The sequence below is a fragment of the Lepisosteus platostomus genome, chromosome 3 (genome assembly GCF_059453375.1).
Source record: "Lepisosteus platostomus isolate fLepPlt1 chromosome 3, fLepPlt1.hap1, whole genome shotgun sequence".
In the NCBI taxonomy this organism is placed as follows: Eukaryota; Metazoa; Chordata; class Actinopteri; order Semionotiformes; family Lepisosteidae; genus Lepisosteus; species Lepisosteus platostomus.
In genome coordinates, this window is record NC_142613.1 from 8,022,877 (window position 1) to 8,040,648 (window position 17,772).

The following is a 17,772-nucleotide window of genomic DNA, read 5'->3' on the forward strand; positions in this document are numbered from 1 at the left end:
ATAACAAAGAGTTGAGTGAGGATACTATAGGGATTTAGCCAAGCTATAATATACTTTTGTGGACAATGTGGTGTCAGATTATCTCACATAAGCCCTTACCATCTAGAAGTGCATCCAATATCTCCATTCTATCATCTCTGTTCTAGGATCTGGCTATCAGAGACTGTCTGTCAGAATTTCTAGAGGCATCTGTGTTTGTGCTGAAAAATTGATTCAGACAAAATAATTGAATTTTCACGGGTTACTCCAAAATGCTAGCATTAAGCCCCCTTCTGCATCAAATAAAATTGGATTTCCAAATCTATATACAATTATCCAAAACTGAAATATTAACATTTGAAAGAGAGGTTGTAAAATGACTGTTATCAGACAAGTAGAGTGTGTATAGATGAAGGCACGCAGAAACAAAATGTGTTATTTCATAGACACAGAATACAGTATATGGGGCAGATGGCAGATGACAGATGCAGGATTTAAATAGATTATGAATTTATAAATAGAGGTGACATTGATGAAAGTGTTAAGTCAAGCTTTGGATAGATGAATAGATAACCTTTACAGACCAGAATACTGTGCTGAAGCCTGTCTTTCTCTCCACAGTGAATGGTGGCTGGTCCTTGTGGACAGAGTGGTCTGCCTGCAACGTGCGCTGTGGGAGGGGTGTACAGAAACGTTCTCGCACCTGTACCAACCCAGCCCCTCTAAATGGGGGGGTGTTCTGTGAAGGCATGTCCATGCAGAAAATAACCTGCAACTCCTTGTGTCCAGGTAGGGTGCTCCAGGCATTGTTAAAAGCAACTGAGGGCCATATCCAAGGTGAACTAACCTTTTATGTTAGTAACTTGAGCCAAGGGGTGGCCACGGTATAAGATATGTATGCAAAATCCTTCATAAAAACATTGTAGTACACTGAATAATTCCTGCATGACAAAAATATTAATTATTACTCTATATAGTTGTGAATGTGTCTTCTTTGTTTTTAACTTAAGGTTTATGTTCTTGAATGCTTCTTCACCTTTAGAAGTTGACCTTAAGAGGATTAATAAAGTAAACATGGGGAAATGTTTCACTTCAAAAGTTCACATGGAATATTGTAAAGAACCTTTTTCAAACAATGCGTGATAAGTGTTGTGCTGCACTGATGATTAAATGAAAGCTCTTAAATGAAAGATGACATGCAGAAACAGAGCTTTGTGGACAAGAGAATGAATTCCAAATCATGAAAAGAGTTTTTTGTTTTTGTTTTTGTCTTGCAGAGTGACATGACCAAAAATCTAGCAGTCTAGAATTAGAATCTAGAATTAATGTGTCAGAAAACATATTTCCCTGCATGCACCGGGCTTCCATGTGAGAGTGCATTGTACCTTTAGAGAGAGCCACAGATCTGGTCTGAATTATAGTCTGTAGAAGGCTGTGGGAAATGATAAGATAAGATCACTTTATTGGCCATATACAATTTCTTGCATTAGGAATTTGTCTTTTCGCATACCCCAACTGCTCTCCATGAGACACACAGACAGGGAGAGAAGCTTGGGGTCAGAGCGCAGGGTCAGCCATTTATATGGCACCCCTGGAGCAGTTGGGGTTAAGAGCCTTGCTCAGGGGTCCAACAGAGTAGGATTCCTCTGCTGGCCGCAGGATACGAACCAGCAACCTTCCAGCCACAGGCACAGATCCTTAGCCACAGAGCCACCGAATGTACTGTACCTCCCACTATCAACCTGGGCGTTTGACCAAATCCGATTGGTCAGGTGACACTTTCAGAAACAGGAAGAGGCATCGTGTCTGCTGTCTGTAAACAAAGGGCAGATATACTGAACTGTGCAGCATCAGTATGGAAAGGAATCAAAATAGCAGGACCCTATAAAGCAAGGTAGCCTGGATTACAAATATAAATTGTTTTGTTTCATGTCAGTAAGATGCTTAGCTACACAGCTTCCTACTGTATGTGTTGAGAGGCACTCAAGAAAGTAAGGTAATGCTCGAGGTTTATGTGTGTCTAAGATACAGACCAGATCACTTTTCCCAGGTGTTGTCACAGCATACATTTCTGCAGTACTTCAAAACAATTTGCTGTGCAAAGCCAGATTATGACTTTGGCTCTGGACTCCTGACCTCTCACTCTTGCAGGCAATTAGCGTCCCCCTTGTCCAGTGGCCTGTGGGAGTGAAAGGGTTCACGACCAGACTCAGGTGCTGCTCTCAGCACCCAGTTAATACTGCTTCCACGTCCTGATACCTGCTTCACATGTATAGGGGAATGTTTGTGTTCTCTTGTACTTTTTTTTTCTTACAAGACATGGTAACAGCCAAATGTATAATTGTTTTCCACTATGTACATTAATTAACTACTCCATAACATTTTTGGCACTGGGTATTTTTGCAGCTTTGTTTCACCCTGCATTACAACATGACTTGTGTAATGTTCTAATGGCTAATTTCACAACTTTAGATGAAACATACATTTTATTTTAGTGAAACAATGCTGGTTTTATTACAGTTTAGGAATTCGTTTTCTTTATTTCAGACTTGGTGAGGAGAATCACTACCGTAATGGCCTAAACCTTTGGAAGTTATGTGTGTTGTCAATAATGGTGTGATATTTTCTCCAATTTTGTCTATGTTGCTTACACTGTCTTCTGTAATCTATATAATTCTCACATTATCTGTCAGGATAATGAAGCATGAGGGTATTGACAATGCATATTCACTGGTGTGCAGAGAACCAGACTTCAATGGCCTTATCTATTTGCTTAAGGGGGGTAATCATAAATGAACTGAAGAACTCAAGTGTAGGTTTGAACAATTTACGGTCCAGAGGGACCTGTGTAATTAAGGGAGCATGGCGCTCTGGGGCACTCAGGGCCACTGGTTGCCCTTTCCCCCTCCAAAATAGACAGCGATTTCAACTTCTGGGGTCAAACACTCCTGCTCCAGGGAGTCACCCTGCCAAATGTGTTATGGAGATATTTGCCTTTCCTAGTGAATGCTTTATGCATGGGAATTGATTTCTTCTATTTAAGAGAAAATGTGTCTGGGAAGCCGATCAGTGCCGCACGATGCACTGCAGTGTGTTGCAGAAGCACTATGAATTGAAGCCCGTACCTGTGATATATTTCTCTTCTTACCTGTCTCTGCCTTCAGCAATTTCCACAGGAGCCACTTTGCTGGAACACTGAGTTAAAACAGTAAAGGGTGATACTTTAGAACTAAAAGTCTGCTAGATTATTAAAAAAAAACATAAACACCACAGGTGGGGAAATGGAGAAATGAAAATAGGCAGGTGATATAAATTTTCCGTTTTAAAAGGCAGTAGGCTATATCCATAAAGCATTTTCTAACACGGCAAGTTTAAAGGACTTAAAAAAAAAATAGACTAGTGTTACAAAACACAAAAATAAACATTTAGACAGCCTATAGGGACTTGTGTATTAGCATCCAGACGGATTTATGTGACACTCAACAGCTGCATTGTGGTGTCAGAATGGTAAATGTTTTATGAACTTGGCCCAGAGCATTTTAAAATTCAAAGCGTCTTTTTTCACTTCAAGGATCTAAGAAATACTTTCAAATCGGTGGCTGCCCACAGCCCTATAAAATCTATGTTCTCTCCATGCTGCTAATAAGGTGGAGATACTGCTACAAACTCTGAAATCCCTGAAGCTGCACATCATTCAGTAGCACACTGCAACTTAATCTGCGCGGGCTGTTTGAAGGCTCTTCACAAAAGAAATTTATGATTTGCCACAAAATAAATTGCCTGGAAAGCACTCATCATATTACAAGAGTTTAAAAACGTGTTCTTGAGGTAATCAGGAAAGACTAACACCAGGGCAATGTCATGTGCATCTTCATAACACTCAGCTGGGCACATAGTTTTTCTGAGGATGGCAAATGTACAAGTTTCACTAAACCTTTTTTTTTAGTGGAACTAAACATTTTTACAGCAAAAAATCTCATGGATACTAAGAAAGGATTAAATACCTGAGAACTTGGAAAAGTGCCAAGCACTTTTTCACCCTCTCCGTACTGACTCAGACATTGCATGATTTCAAACCACAGAGCAAATTTGTCAAAATGAGAGGGTGTAACCTGACCTCTGCAAGAATTTGTTGATCACCCTGCTTTTTAGGGCTTTGAGCTAGGTTTCTATCCTCTTGAGGCACACAAAGCAAAGAATCAGACAACTTTGCACAGAAGAAAAACTATAGCATCATTCAAGGACCAATTCAATGGCTATACCAATGTATTTCAGCCATTGTCACCATTACTATAACAAAATATGTTGCTTACATAATGTAGTTCTTTTAAGGAAAGCCCACTACCCTAATAGCAATGACACTTAAAATGGCCATTTAAAGTTTCTATTTTTACTTACTCAAGTTTTTTACGTGTACGTGTTGTTGAGCTTAAACCTCTAAGGACCTGATTCTCATTGGAGAAAACAAAATCAAACTACAGTACACTTTGACTCAAGCATAAGTCTTAAGTTCAAAGACTGGTCATCGGTGAGGCAGTATTTGGTGGTGCCAATCAATAAAAAAATTAACCTGATTGACCGGCAGCATTCAGTCAACAGTCTACTGACTGTCTGGGTTTTATTAGTCGTAAGTTCCTGCATTGTGATATACTGTAGATGCATCTCTTAAGTAGAAAGAAAGGTGGGGACAGTAACTGAGCTTGTGTGGGAGGATTGATGGAGGAAATTGTGGGAGAAATCTTGGCGTGAGTGGGAGGTTATGCCAAGGCGTTCTGCACATAGCAATGCCCCTTCTTGGTTCACGTGTCTTCCTTGTCGTTTGCAGTGGACGGTGGGTGGGACGCGTGGAGTGAGTGGACGGTGTGCAGCGCGGAGTGCGAGCACCGGCGCAGGCGGGAGTGTACGTCGCCTTCTCCAAGACATGGGGGAAAGGCCTGTGAGGGTCTGGGCCAGGAGGCGGAGAACTGCACTGACGGGCTGTGCACACAGAGTGAGTTTTTTTAAAGCCATCCAAAAGGCTGGGGCGCATAGCCAGGATAGCTGCTGGCCGGCACACTTTCATGAAATGTTTCTCCTTCTGTCATCAGTTTTTATGAGAGGGAATATAAAGAAAATCAGCAACACAAAGCTTTATGTATCAGAAAACCTAGAGTCTCCTGTCTGAGAAACATTTGTGCCAAGGTCAAGGTCTCCTCCTTCAGAAAGCAAAAGAACAGATTCTTTTAAGATTGAGCATTTGTTTCACCAAAAACGGATTTATCTTTCCACTGTCTCCATACTTACATTGTGCTTCTTGAGGCAACGCCAAGTCTTGTCTTTCTGTGGGTAGCAGTCCAGTTTTGCTCAGTTACATTTAAAATCCGAAAAGAAAAGGCTGGGAAGATAGTGGGGGAATTGATTATCAGTACTTCGGTCTTGCAAATACGCAGCAGCAGTGAGGTGACTTTGAATGTGGGCAATGGAGATAAATGCAAGTCAAACCCTGTATAAGCAGGCATTCTTTGCTGAAGCAAAAAAACAATTGCCTGGCTGGCTAGGTAGTAAGCAATCTTGAGCCGACAGAAGCCTTTTTTATTGCTTTTTATCTTCCCGGCGCATAAAGCTTGGGGATATTGACAACTTGGTATATAATTAAAATTGAATGGAATGTTGTTGTTTTTTGTGTTTTTTGTTAGATTTTGAAGCAGCCATTCTATCCAGTTGTACCTTTGCTGATAAGCGGAAACCAATTATATTCCATGTGTGTTTTAAGATCGACTTTTCCAAGCTTTTCTTAAAGGCCTTATGTTGATGTGCAGTTAAAAACATTATGTACCTCACTGTGTTGTCCTATAAAACACCTCGGTCCATCATGCAATGAATTGCAATTGCTTGGGCTACTGCTATAGAAATGGGCTATAATTACCTTTCTCCTTCTCCATCTCCCTCTTTCGCCTGCAGATCGAAAGCTGCTACACGACATAAAGCCTCAGAGTAAGTTGTCCTTTTTTCTCTACCTAATGGCTTTTCCCCCCAAAGAAAGAACAACTTAAGGGGCCTCAAATGCTTGTGATTTGTAAGCACTTAGCAATAATCCACATGCTCAGACACATTCAGGCACTCCCAGCAATAGAAGGAAAACGCTGAAACTGATGTGTGAAAACTACACAACAGCCATGATTCAGTCTAAGAAAAAAAGGTTTAAACACCTAAAAAATGAAATAACCAGGAGATGCTCCTCAAACATCTTACTTCTTTAAGTAAATGTTACTTCTTTGAGCTTAGGGTTAAGAGTATCTGAAACACAATATCCAACCATGTCGCCAAAATCAACCTGATGGATCCTTCAAAGGAAGAAACATTCTGGGATTGATTAAATATTCGAAACCAACAAGGAAGACGGGTTGAATGGGCTCCTCCTGATTTAAACTTTCTTCTGTGTTTTGTGTTGATATTTTTGTTAATCATTTCTGATGTTGACACCTGAATGCAATCTGCACTAAATGGCCATTGGTCAAACAAAATGTAGCATTAATGAGTTCATTTGCTAGTTTTGAAAGTTTAAAAACTTTTTAAAAAATTTAATTTAATTCCAGAAATACTATTATTATATTACTATAACATACTATTACGAATAGTGTGGTTTTAGCAACCATAATTGGTGTGACAGAAAGAAGTATTTTTTCTGCAAGAAAGTTAACTTTCAGTCTTGATGTATGTTGGGTATTTCATACTAGGCAGAAATATATAGACCTAGAAATTTTCCGGACTTATTCTTAAGGCTGTCCTGGAAAGGAAATTGTATTTCAGGCACTGTGTTGCATTCAGTAGTATTAAACAAATAATACATCAGGTGCACAAAATAGTGCAGCAGTCATTTGAAAATTAAATGTTAAATCACACAGATTAGTTTTCAGCTTTTGTATTCTAGCAAATAACAGGATATACTAGTGTAACTCGGTAGCTACTTCGGAGCAGAAACAGTTTTAAAGCTTAAAATAACAGTGACAGCCCTACCTTCTATCTGATTAGATTAATGGTCCCGTGTTTACCAAAAGATAACAGAGTGCTTGGAAATGTAAATGTAGAGTTTTAATGTTGGAAAGCCCTTACCATGAAGATACAAAGATAAGCTTACTTATTCCAGTTCTTGAAGTGGTGCTTTGGAATACAGTTCCATGTTACCTCAAGTTTTCCTCCACCTACTCTCTGAATCAAAATCGGTTCACAGTTGACATCTTTAATTTTTTTTTTCCAAGAAATCAAGGTAAAGAATAAAGTACTAGAGAACCACATGGTGCTCTTGTGTGCTGCACTGATGTGTGTTTTGTATCCAGTTACCTTTCCAGCTTATGATCTCACATTAAGGAATGAAGAATATTTTTCGAAAGCAGCTTTCTTAGCAGGCACAGAAACAGACAATAGACAAAATCTTAATTAGACATATTTGAATCAGAAAAAGTTTGGGAAAATTCAAATACTCTTTTGGAAAGCAGCAGTAAATAAGAACTAATTTATGTGCTGTGATCTATCCAGTTCACTAATAACAGAGAATTCTAATTTAATTTATATCAAGACTTTAGCTGTCCAGTGTACCACTGTGCGACATTCACAGTTATTAAGTTATAGTGATTTGGTACAGAGCACAGAATATTTACCACGCTATGCATGATGCATAATGAATTTAATGGCTCCTACAAATCCACTCTGCATGATTTAATTCTGATATAGGAAAAAAGAGTCTTCGGTACATTGTCACCCAGTAATTCAAGTGCTCACAATAAACTAAGTGGGCAGTGGATTGTAATTAATTTGCTCATATCATGGACACTGATAATAATAGTTTCAATTATAACATTATAACATTCTCAAGGTTTCACTATGAAGCCCAAGACAAAAGCAAATCAGACGAAAACAATTTTTAAATTTTGCATCTTGAAGTACTCACAAACGCAGGTCCAACAATGTTTAAATACTGTTACAATCCTACCAATTGCCTTATTAAATGTAAAATTACACATTCTGAGATTCATATGCACAGTAGGAAGGTCACATTTTTCAGGTTTCAGATGACTTATAAGTACAGGTAGTCCTCGATTTTCAACTTATGACGAAATCGATTTACGACAGGATCGTCGCAACCTAACCCCATCATAAGTTGATTTCGTCATAAGTCTAAAATCGCGATCGCGTGTATCGCGATACTAAACAAACCATATGGATACGAACATCGCAACAACTTGCATCGTGATACTACACAAACCATACGGATACGTACATAGCGATCACGTGTATCGTGATACTACATGAACCATACGGATGCGTGAAGTTGTATGACTAGAATGCTTAAAGGCATACGCTTTTGGATCTGATCTTCCAAGGACCTCGTCTTTTTTTAGTTGTTATTGTAGCTTTCATAGGCGCTGATCCTTTCACTGCTTTAAGAATTCTTTCCCTGTCCTTTACTATGGTGGATATTGTCAAATGAGAAAGGCCAAAGTCTCGTGCAATTGTCGATACCGATTTTCCATTTTCATGCTGCACTATTATGTACACTTTCATATCTAAATCTATTGTCTTTCACTTTCATTTTTTCCTATCGGCAGCACCAGAACACTCGCTTTTTTGCTTGCTAACCACTCAAACAATAACACGTGGCAGCACGGTGGCACGCAGGCTGATGATGTCATCAACGTTAGACGTTATGACCATATGCCGGGACACGAAAATAATATATGGTACTGTACAGTCATATGATTAAGGGGACGACCGTCATAAGTGCGAGTGGTCGTAAGTCGAGGACTACCTGTACATCAAAAATGCTACAAAGGAGAGGAGGCCATTCAGCCCATCGGGTTTTTTTATCTGTGCTTCTATGGTTCCATAAGCTTTTGTTCTAGAGTAGCCAGTCAAGCTAATCTAAAGAACTGGGTAAAATCCCATGCAACCATGCATAAACTCCTCACAGATTGGTGCTACAAGCGGGACCTGGGAAGTGTGAGGCAGCAGGGTTAACAACCAGTGGCTCTGTAATCCTCATTCTCCTGCTCCTTCAGTCTCCTAATCGAGACTAAAGGAGGGCTTTAAATTGGAAGGTTCTGACACATCTTTTTTCTTAGTCATTATTAAACTAGTAAGTTCCAGAAGGAAAAGTCACACGACAATGCAGAATCTGAAATCTTTTGAGTCAGTTGGTACATTAGCAATGATTTTGTAAATCTCGAGAACTGCAGTCTCAGAAGCAGTTCCTGGAGGGGCTAGTGTCTTCTGCTTTTTGTTCCAACCTCTTTCTCACTTACGTGGTTGATATAATTATTGAATTAGCTGTATAGTTGTTATACATCTAACCAGGCTCCAAAGTAATTTATAGGTAACTGGCCTTTTATTGAAGTGAATGTCTAATGTAATCAACTGTAGAAGACATTAAGAAAAATCCTATATATGTCTAATTTAGAACAAAGTGAGCTTAATTGTTTAATAGACGACTAAGGTTGAGACAAAAACCAGAAGGCACAGGATCTGTTTGAGACCCCTGTGGAAGAAAATATAAATATGTAACTATCAAGGTTGTTAAAACATTAGAAAGAAGATGTCATCTTTTGCATGTTTTGCACACCGTCCTTCAGAATGGGCAGCAAGGGTTGCCCTTAACAGAAAGCTGATAAAACTGAGCTGAGCAACTGATCATTTGGGGCATCAGAGCATGTGCTGTACAGAAGGAATTAATGGAGTGTAATTATTGCAAATGGGCTAATTTAATCAATTATACGTGCTAATATTCCCAGTGGAATTCATGTATCTTAATTTCTAGCCCCTGCACTTTTTAAATTATTATCAGGTGCTATGCAGAATATAATCACAGTCATTTGGAGAAACTTCATTAGCATTAAAGATGCTTCTAATGAGTGTGAGGTGCAAGCCTCATAATAAACACAAAAATGATCTGTTGAGCCACAAAGTACTTTATAACATAAACAGCTAACAATCACCAGTGACTTGCATTACCCGCAGTCTGACGAAGACAGCCCTCACAACTTTTATTCTGGATAAGGAATTGTGGACCTCTGTGCAGTACTATGTTTCGGGTCATGAGGTTGGATCACACAGCTTTGATCTGCTCAATAGAAGATTAACTGATGAACACATCATCGCCCTGGCTGCAATACAAACCCAATTGCCTTCTGGATAATAAAGTATCTGTCAATCATCTAGGCAGCAGAACACCACTGAACGGAAACTTTGCAGAATATAACTCAGGAGCTTGCAGCAGCCCTATAATTTTCAGCATTTTGTGATTGCTAGTTTGGATGGTTATGTTTTGCCATTGTCTCTTTTGGCTAAGAGAGCAATGGCCTGTTCATGGGAATGAGGCTGTTGAACCTCTCATTAACTAAGTGGAGTGAGCTTAGGGGAGAGTGGTAGGAGGAGAAGAGGTGCAAGGGAACAAATAATTGGAAATTAGTGCTTTTGCTACCCATATTTCTACTTAGCCATTTGCTTCAGCTGTATGAAAGCTAATGGTTGACTTCTGTCCTGAGTTTGTGCTACTAAACTCCATTATTTGAGAAGCTTTTATTAACTTCTTAGAATCTTAAGCTCTGTTGCCTCACAATTACCAAACCAGACTCTTATTAATTACTTGTAAGGGAAATATGTGCTTGCAAATAGGATCTGCGCCTGTGGCTAGAAGGTTGCCGGTTCGTATCCCGCAGCTGGCAGAGGAATCCTACTCCGTTGGGCCCCTGAGCAAGGCCCTTAACCCCAACTGCTCCAGGGGCGCTGTACAATGGCTGACCCTGCGCTCTGACCCCAAGCTTCTCTCCCTGTCTGTGTGTCTCATGGAGAGCAAGTTGGGGTATGCGAAAGACAAATTTCTAATGCAAGAAATTGTATACGGCCAATAAAGTCATCTTATCTTATCTTAAATGTCATGATTATAACTAAAATCTGCCATGCCCCTCACCACCATTGAGCAGTGGGGCGAGCTAGTATCTACATGGTAGCTAGCCTCCTGTCGTTCAGCCACTTAGCATGGTAATTAACTTGATAGGAGTCTTGTACCACCTGGAGGCAATTATCCACCATGCCTGGCAGGTTCAAAGCTACATAAGGTGTGATTTGGCAGTGCTTTGGACCTCTGTCATAGAGTTAGGTGCATTTCTAGTGTCCGGAGTTCTTACCTCATTTGATTCCTGGATTATGGACCTTGACCTTGTTCTTTGGATTCTCCTGTGCTTTGTACTGTGTCTCTTGGCTTTGAACTTTGCTTGTCCATGTTTACGGGGCACACCAGCCTGCTTGGGTCTACCTGGACCATGCTTCCCTGTCCTCACCTTCGCTGCACCTGTCTGTCTCCACTGCCCACAGCAAACACAGTGCAGCTTGCTCACACTGCTGTTTACCTGTTTGCTAGTGTTTCTCTGTGTGCTCTTGGGTTTGTTTCATAAAGACGTGTCACTCCATTAATATTCCCTGATTTTGGTTGTCTTCTCATATTTTACTGTCTTTAGTAAGGTAAAATTAAACATTGAGTCCCTAAGAGGTCATATGTAAATTGTGTTATTCTCTATTCAAGGTTGTTGATTTGTGAAGTCTAGAACCACCTGTGTGAAACAGATAAATATATATCACCTGATTTAATATTTGCGTGATGGATAAGAGGAAGGTTTATTTAACTGATTTTTTCAGTAATCTGCTCTGAAATTGCGGTGTATTTACCACCTGCCAACAAGCAATAATCAATAGTTATTGTTCCTTTGTTCCAATGTATTTTAAGCTTAAAGCTGCCCAGAGATGAACTTGAGAAACCCTGAGCTGAGGGAATCTGCAATAAAGGAGTTTAGAGATGTCCACTGAAAAAAAAATAAAAGCAACCCTACCAAAAGACACAAGGCACTCATTACAGAATAATCAATTCCTTTTTTTTCCGATCCGACAGCTAGCTGATGGTCAAAATCCATTAGCTGTAGGCTCCCAGGGCCAGAAACTATCTGTTTCTTTTCTCATGCTTTTTTTGTTCAGCTTTTGTAAGTTTTTCCATTGATCCTTATTTTGTCTTTCTTTCTTAATTTTAAGGAGGCGGGTTGTTTTCTCGTGAAAGAGACAAGCCTTGCAAGCAGCATTTTAAAAGGATTTAGTCTTCCTCAACTTCAGTGTATCTGCCCTTGTGTGCTTAGCTACCTGTCACCTCAGGGGCAGGATACAAACAGATACTAGAACAACCTGAAAAATAAGAAAAAATGTAACAAACTGTAATTAATTTCTCCCTTTGACGGACAAGGAGAGCAAGAAAGGCAATTTTCAAACACTAGCCTTGGACAAAAGCAACACTTAAAAGAAAAATAAAAGCACAACTTGATTTAATTGCAATGCATTTTTCAAAACACAAATGAATTTCTAGAATACCACACTGATAACTGCAAGACATGAAAAAATGTAATTTTGGCCATACAAATTGGTAATTAAAAATGGATGGAATTACATTATACATGTCTTGTTGACCTAAAGCTTTGAAATTTGGAGGTGAATGAACATGATTTTCTATCATACTACAGATGTCGGCTTATTGCCTCTATTATGTTTCTGCAGTACCATTCTTCATTGTCGATTCAAATTGAAACGTGAATTAATTCAAACTTCCAACCCACCTCTCTATTAATGACTTTCCTGATGAGTATATTCAAGAAGCCTCTGATGGAGGCTGAGGCTCCAGAAAGATGTTCAATTCATGATTGATTCGGTGGGTTGAAGTTTTGATTTGATCTGAGGGCCTTTATCCATATTATTATTGTTTAAGCCTAGCTAAATATATAATAAATGATAAGATTAAAACAAAGTATAAAATACCTGATGTCAAAAGCACAAGATTAACATATTATTATTATTATTATTATTATTATTATTTTTATTATTATTATTATTATTATTATTATTATTATTATTATTATTGTTCTTGGAAGTACAATACAGTGCAATATTATGCTACGGTTATACACATTTTAGATCATTACCAATGTTACCACTGTCGCACATGACATACTTAGTGAACTTTTTATCAAGTGTTTTATTAAGTCTGTTTTGCATGCATGTACATACAGCATATGTGCATGAACTATGTATATTGTGCAACTAGAGCATAAAGAAAACCTTCTGTTATTTTGTTGTGACGAGTGTCAGTGTAAGTAATGTGTCATCACTTTGTTGGCATATAAAACTCTGTTCTGTATGCCACAAAAGTGAATAAGTCATGTTGGTTTTAAAATAATTTTATGTCTTATGTGCTATGATGCTTATATATTCCAGAACACTTCCTTAGATTCCCTGCCTTTGTATGACACTGAAGCTAAAGCTTATTTTTGTAAGCCTTTACATCCATTATCATGTGTTTTTATACTTTTAAAAGACTGTTAAAGACTTTTAAAAAAATGTTCATCCAGATGCCATAGTGTTTATTTCTGGGGTTCAGCTCAGTCACTTAGACACAGAAGTTCAAAGGCACATCCGGTTATTCATGGCAAAACAAGGTTCTTGCATCAATTAACACTTTGTAAAATCTGAAAACAAATGCATAGCTGATTGTCACCAGGATTCCCAAAGCAGCTGTGCACAAATGGCAGAGTGCTGCTGTAGTACAGCTGAGATTAGTCACACCAGGCTCTCTCAGGTTTCCAGCAGACAGCGACTGCTGTGACTTTCTGTCACCTGCAGTCTTGCACTGAGAGTTGTGCTGCTGCTCCAATTCACGCTGTCTCGCCCGTTGGGCACTGTGGAGTTTGCACTGTGTCAAATGACAAGTGGATCTGCAGATGTCAGAGGATGCCTGCCTGCCTGCACCTCTCAGTCAGTCTTTTTCAATTGCAAAGAGTATACGCTAAAAAATAAAGTAAAAGCGAATCAAGGGCCGCATTTAAGATACATCATGACCAGTTAAATCGGAATTTGACAGTCCAAACCAGAACGTTTTTCCCATCATTTTGATCTGATTTAACAGGTGTGGAATTAGTGATTTTTTGTTTTTGTAACATGGTTGTGCTGGGCATTGTAATGACATTAGTAAGGAATGGACTAGCATACATAGAGAGGCCTTGCTTTAAGGGCTTGTCCTGCCTCTCTCTTTAAGGTATGGAAGGCACCAGTGATGTAGCCCTGTACTCAGGCCTTGCTGCCGGGGTTACTGCCGTTGCGGTCCTGGTGGTGGCAGTGACGCTGTACCGGAAGAGCCAGAGCGAGTATGGGGTAGACGTCATCGACTCCTCTGCCCTGACTGGAGGTTTCCAGTCCTTCAACTTCAAGACCACCCGGCAAGGTGAGTGCTAGGAGGCATGTGTGGGGTTTCTTACAACAGATCCCTGCACTGCTGTGTGTCAGAGCCATGTTTGGTGGTAATTAATCTTGAAAGAGAGAACAATATTGAGTAAAGTTTTGTTTAACAACTACAGACAATAGAATGTCTAACTTCAGTCTGACTCCTTTCGGGAGGGAATATTTCCCTTTGTCCCCAGGCAATTTTCCCCACAGCCCGCAATTTCCGCTTGTCTTCACTGTCTTGATAAAAAAATGCATATTTCTAAGCCCTTAAGGATGTGATCCAAGTCCACCAACATTGAGTTAGGAATATGTGGTTACATATGTGTTACGTCAAGTGACATGTACACGAGGTATTGTCTGCTCAAAGGACTGGAACACATGACGGATAAAACAATTGGAAAATAGACAAAATAATCTAATACTGCTAAATGTATAAGAAAGATTAACAAAGCAAGGAATCACAGAGAAAATAATGCAATGTTACGAACACCGGAAAATAAGAATGTGCAGCCCTTTTCTTATGAAAGAATTAAATTACTTTCTAATTAAACTGTTTAGAGTCTAGACATTCTACTAGAAAGTCGGAAGCAAAAAAACTAAAACCATTGTAATAGTAACTAAAGATATTCAACAATATAAGTATAGAAGAAAAACAACTATCCCAGCAACTGGCAACATGTTAGTGCAAGGTATTTCCTAAGTCTTTCAACAGTGTTTTAAGCTTAAGACTAAGAGAGCTGTACTGTATATGTCATTATTATTTTGAATACCACTGGGATTTGAGCAGAACGTGATAATATCCAACATTTTAGGATTTTATAGCATAAACAGAGCTCCCAGCCCCTGTTTTCCTTGGAGAACGGGTATGTTCCCACTAGAAGCCACATTCCACCCTGAGCTATTTGGACTCGTTTTGGGCGATTATACTGTACTGGCCTTCCTCATTCGGTTAACGGGTGCTTCAATCATCATCTCCACCACTATTTAAACCCTGCTTTGCCACTGATTCGGTTCTGTCATCGAGCTACCAAACTAATGTAGCGCTTTCTGCAGTACTAACCTGCGTCACAGAAGGAAACTCTGCCTGAATCTACTTGACGATTCCTGTTAGCATCTAGTCTTCTGCCCAGCATGAACCAGTGGCTAGATTCTCTCTGCCAGAATCCTACATGTCAGTGCAGCCCCTTCTCCTTCTGCGGTGAAGGCTATGCTTGCTTCCATTCCTATCCGGGGTCCTGATCGCTATTTCCCTTCAATAGTCGCCATCTTACTCCATTCTGCCTGTGCCCACCTCCAACGGTCTCCGATCATTATTTCACTTCAGCTCTCTTCTCCAGCCTCTGAGTAGGCCCAATCCCCACCAGGCTCTAGTAATGGATTTCCAGCCTGTCGGCAGAGGCTATTTTATTCACCCCGCCACGGCATAATAAAATAATAGCACTTGCAAGTCTTCTTCCACTCCACTTTATAAATCCTGTGGGTCTACTGTCAGTATTTGCTCAAGAATATACTGTCACCAATCTATCATTGCCCTTATTTCAACCATGCTCGTTAGAATATGATACCTTTAGTCAACTTCAATGCCTATCTAAACTAAGTGGGGACTTTGAGTTCTCTATATTTTACAGTTGTAATTATCATTGTGTAGTAGATTATTCAGTGGCACAATACATATTTAATTAAAATATATTGGCAGAATGAGACACAGACAAAACAAAATTCTCAAGTTCCAGACGAGAGATTTAGGGGAAACTAAGCAATGCAAAGTTTAATCCTTTGGAAGGTGACCTGCTCTTTTCAAAGTGTTTCTGGACACTCTGGTGTCTTTCAAGAAACAGCTGGATGATATCCTCAGATCAATTAGCTGCTAACTGCCAAACAGGCTAGATGGTTTCTCCTGCTCTTGTGTCCTTTAATCCAGTATTTTAACCCAGGAAACTAGAATATTACAGATAACTTTTTCTCTTAAAAATGCTCAGTACTGTGTGGGATTTTTAAGCTTTTTTTTCTAGAATAACTGTTATTTAACTCAGTCTAGCCAGGCACTTGTCCTAGGGTCCTGGGTTGATTTCCTTACCTGACAGTTCTGGGTTAACAAAAGTGATTGTCATCACTGCAGAGGATAATAAAACACTCTCTGTTTCTGACAGTGCTCTGAATGCAAAAGCTGCAGAGAGTCTCTCATTTTCTCCTCCCAAGGCTTAGGACTGCATTCACACTCCCCTTTATAAACCTAACAGCAGGACCATTGGAGACAGGGATTATTTGTGTTGCCATCAATTCTGCTAAATAGGCCAACTTTTGTATCTACTTGCACTAGCTGGTTGTAGTTTCCCTGCTGAAATGAATCAGCATTTTCATTCCACTACACTGCTGCAAAGACCAAACTATTCAACAGAAATGTTAGTGTTTAACTCAAACTGCTCTCACTGTTTGCAAGGCACACACGTTGCAGGTAAAAGGCACTGAAAAAGCACTGTTGTACTGTAAATTAAATTGTACATAATTGCCAAAACAATGTAAAATATTTACTTGGTTCATTACTTGGGTTCTTTTCTCAAGAGTGTATTGAAAAAAAGTAAGTCTACCGTATTTGCATTGAACTGTACATTAGATATGCAGTTGTATACTGTGTGTTGGGAGTTGTGTGTGTATTTGATCATTTGTTGTCATTGTCTAATGTAATTTCTAGCTCTAACTGAGCATATAACAACTCTTCTTCAAGTTACTAAAAGAGAATTTGCAAATGAATTCAAATGTGTACAATGCTTTTTGTTTTAAGCATTGTTTTGAATGGTGAATTGTGTGTGTAGCACCTAAATCCAGTATTTCTCTCCTTATTTGCTGATACTTATTTCAGGTATTTAGGTAAAGTAATTATAAAGGTATTTATATCATAAAGTAACTATATTTAATTTAAACCATATGTAAATTATATATTTTGTTTTTTCGTTGTAGAAACGTGTGTGCAAGGCTCAGAAATACATTTTCAATTTGTTTATTTAAAATGAATCATTGTAACATCAGCTCAGGATAAAGAAAAGTAAGTAAATAATAAATATATACAAAAGGTGCAAATTACAAAAGCATATCAGAGGGGAAACAGAATATACTGTACAGTACAAATGTATGTTTTAATTTGAAGGTACAAAAGGATGTGTAGTTAGTGTTTGAAGTTGGATAAAAATGTAAACATGCATCAGGATGTTTGGGAACATGGCTCTACGGAGGAACTGAAAACTTTCATATTTTTCACATTTCTTTCTCACAGGATCAATTTATGAGTTGTTGTTTGATTAGCACAATTCTAATCTCTTGGGTGTTCTTAACCTTCATGTATTTTTACATTTGTATATTTTAAAACAATGTTTTTCTAGAAATGTACATTTGCGTACATTAAAGACTAAAGCTTTAGACTTTTGATTTAACAAAATAACATCAGAAAATATTTTCAAGTTAGTTGTTGCTATTTTAATATTTCAGGGCCCAAAAAGCCTCAAGACTACA

At 38.9% G+C, this 17,772-nt stretch overlaps 1 protein-coding gene across 1 annotated transcript in view; it reads left to right on the forward strand.

Annotated features, from left to right (window-relative positions):
• unc5db (unc-5 netrin receptor Db) overlaps nt 1-17,772 on the forward strand; it is a 244,701-nt gene that overhangs the window by 184,099 nt on the left and 42,830 nt on the right. The window contains exons 6-9 of the mRNA XM_088624196.1: nt 601-768; nt 4,805-4,969; nt 5,920-5,952; nt 14,078-14,263. Of these exons, the coding sequence (XP_088480322.1) occupies nt 601-768; nt 4,805-4,969; nt 5,920-5,952; nt 14,078-14,263 (552 nt within the window). The remainder of the gene's footprint in view (nt 1-600; nt 769-4,804; nt 4,970-5,919; nt 5,953-14,077; nt 14,264-17,772) is intronic.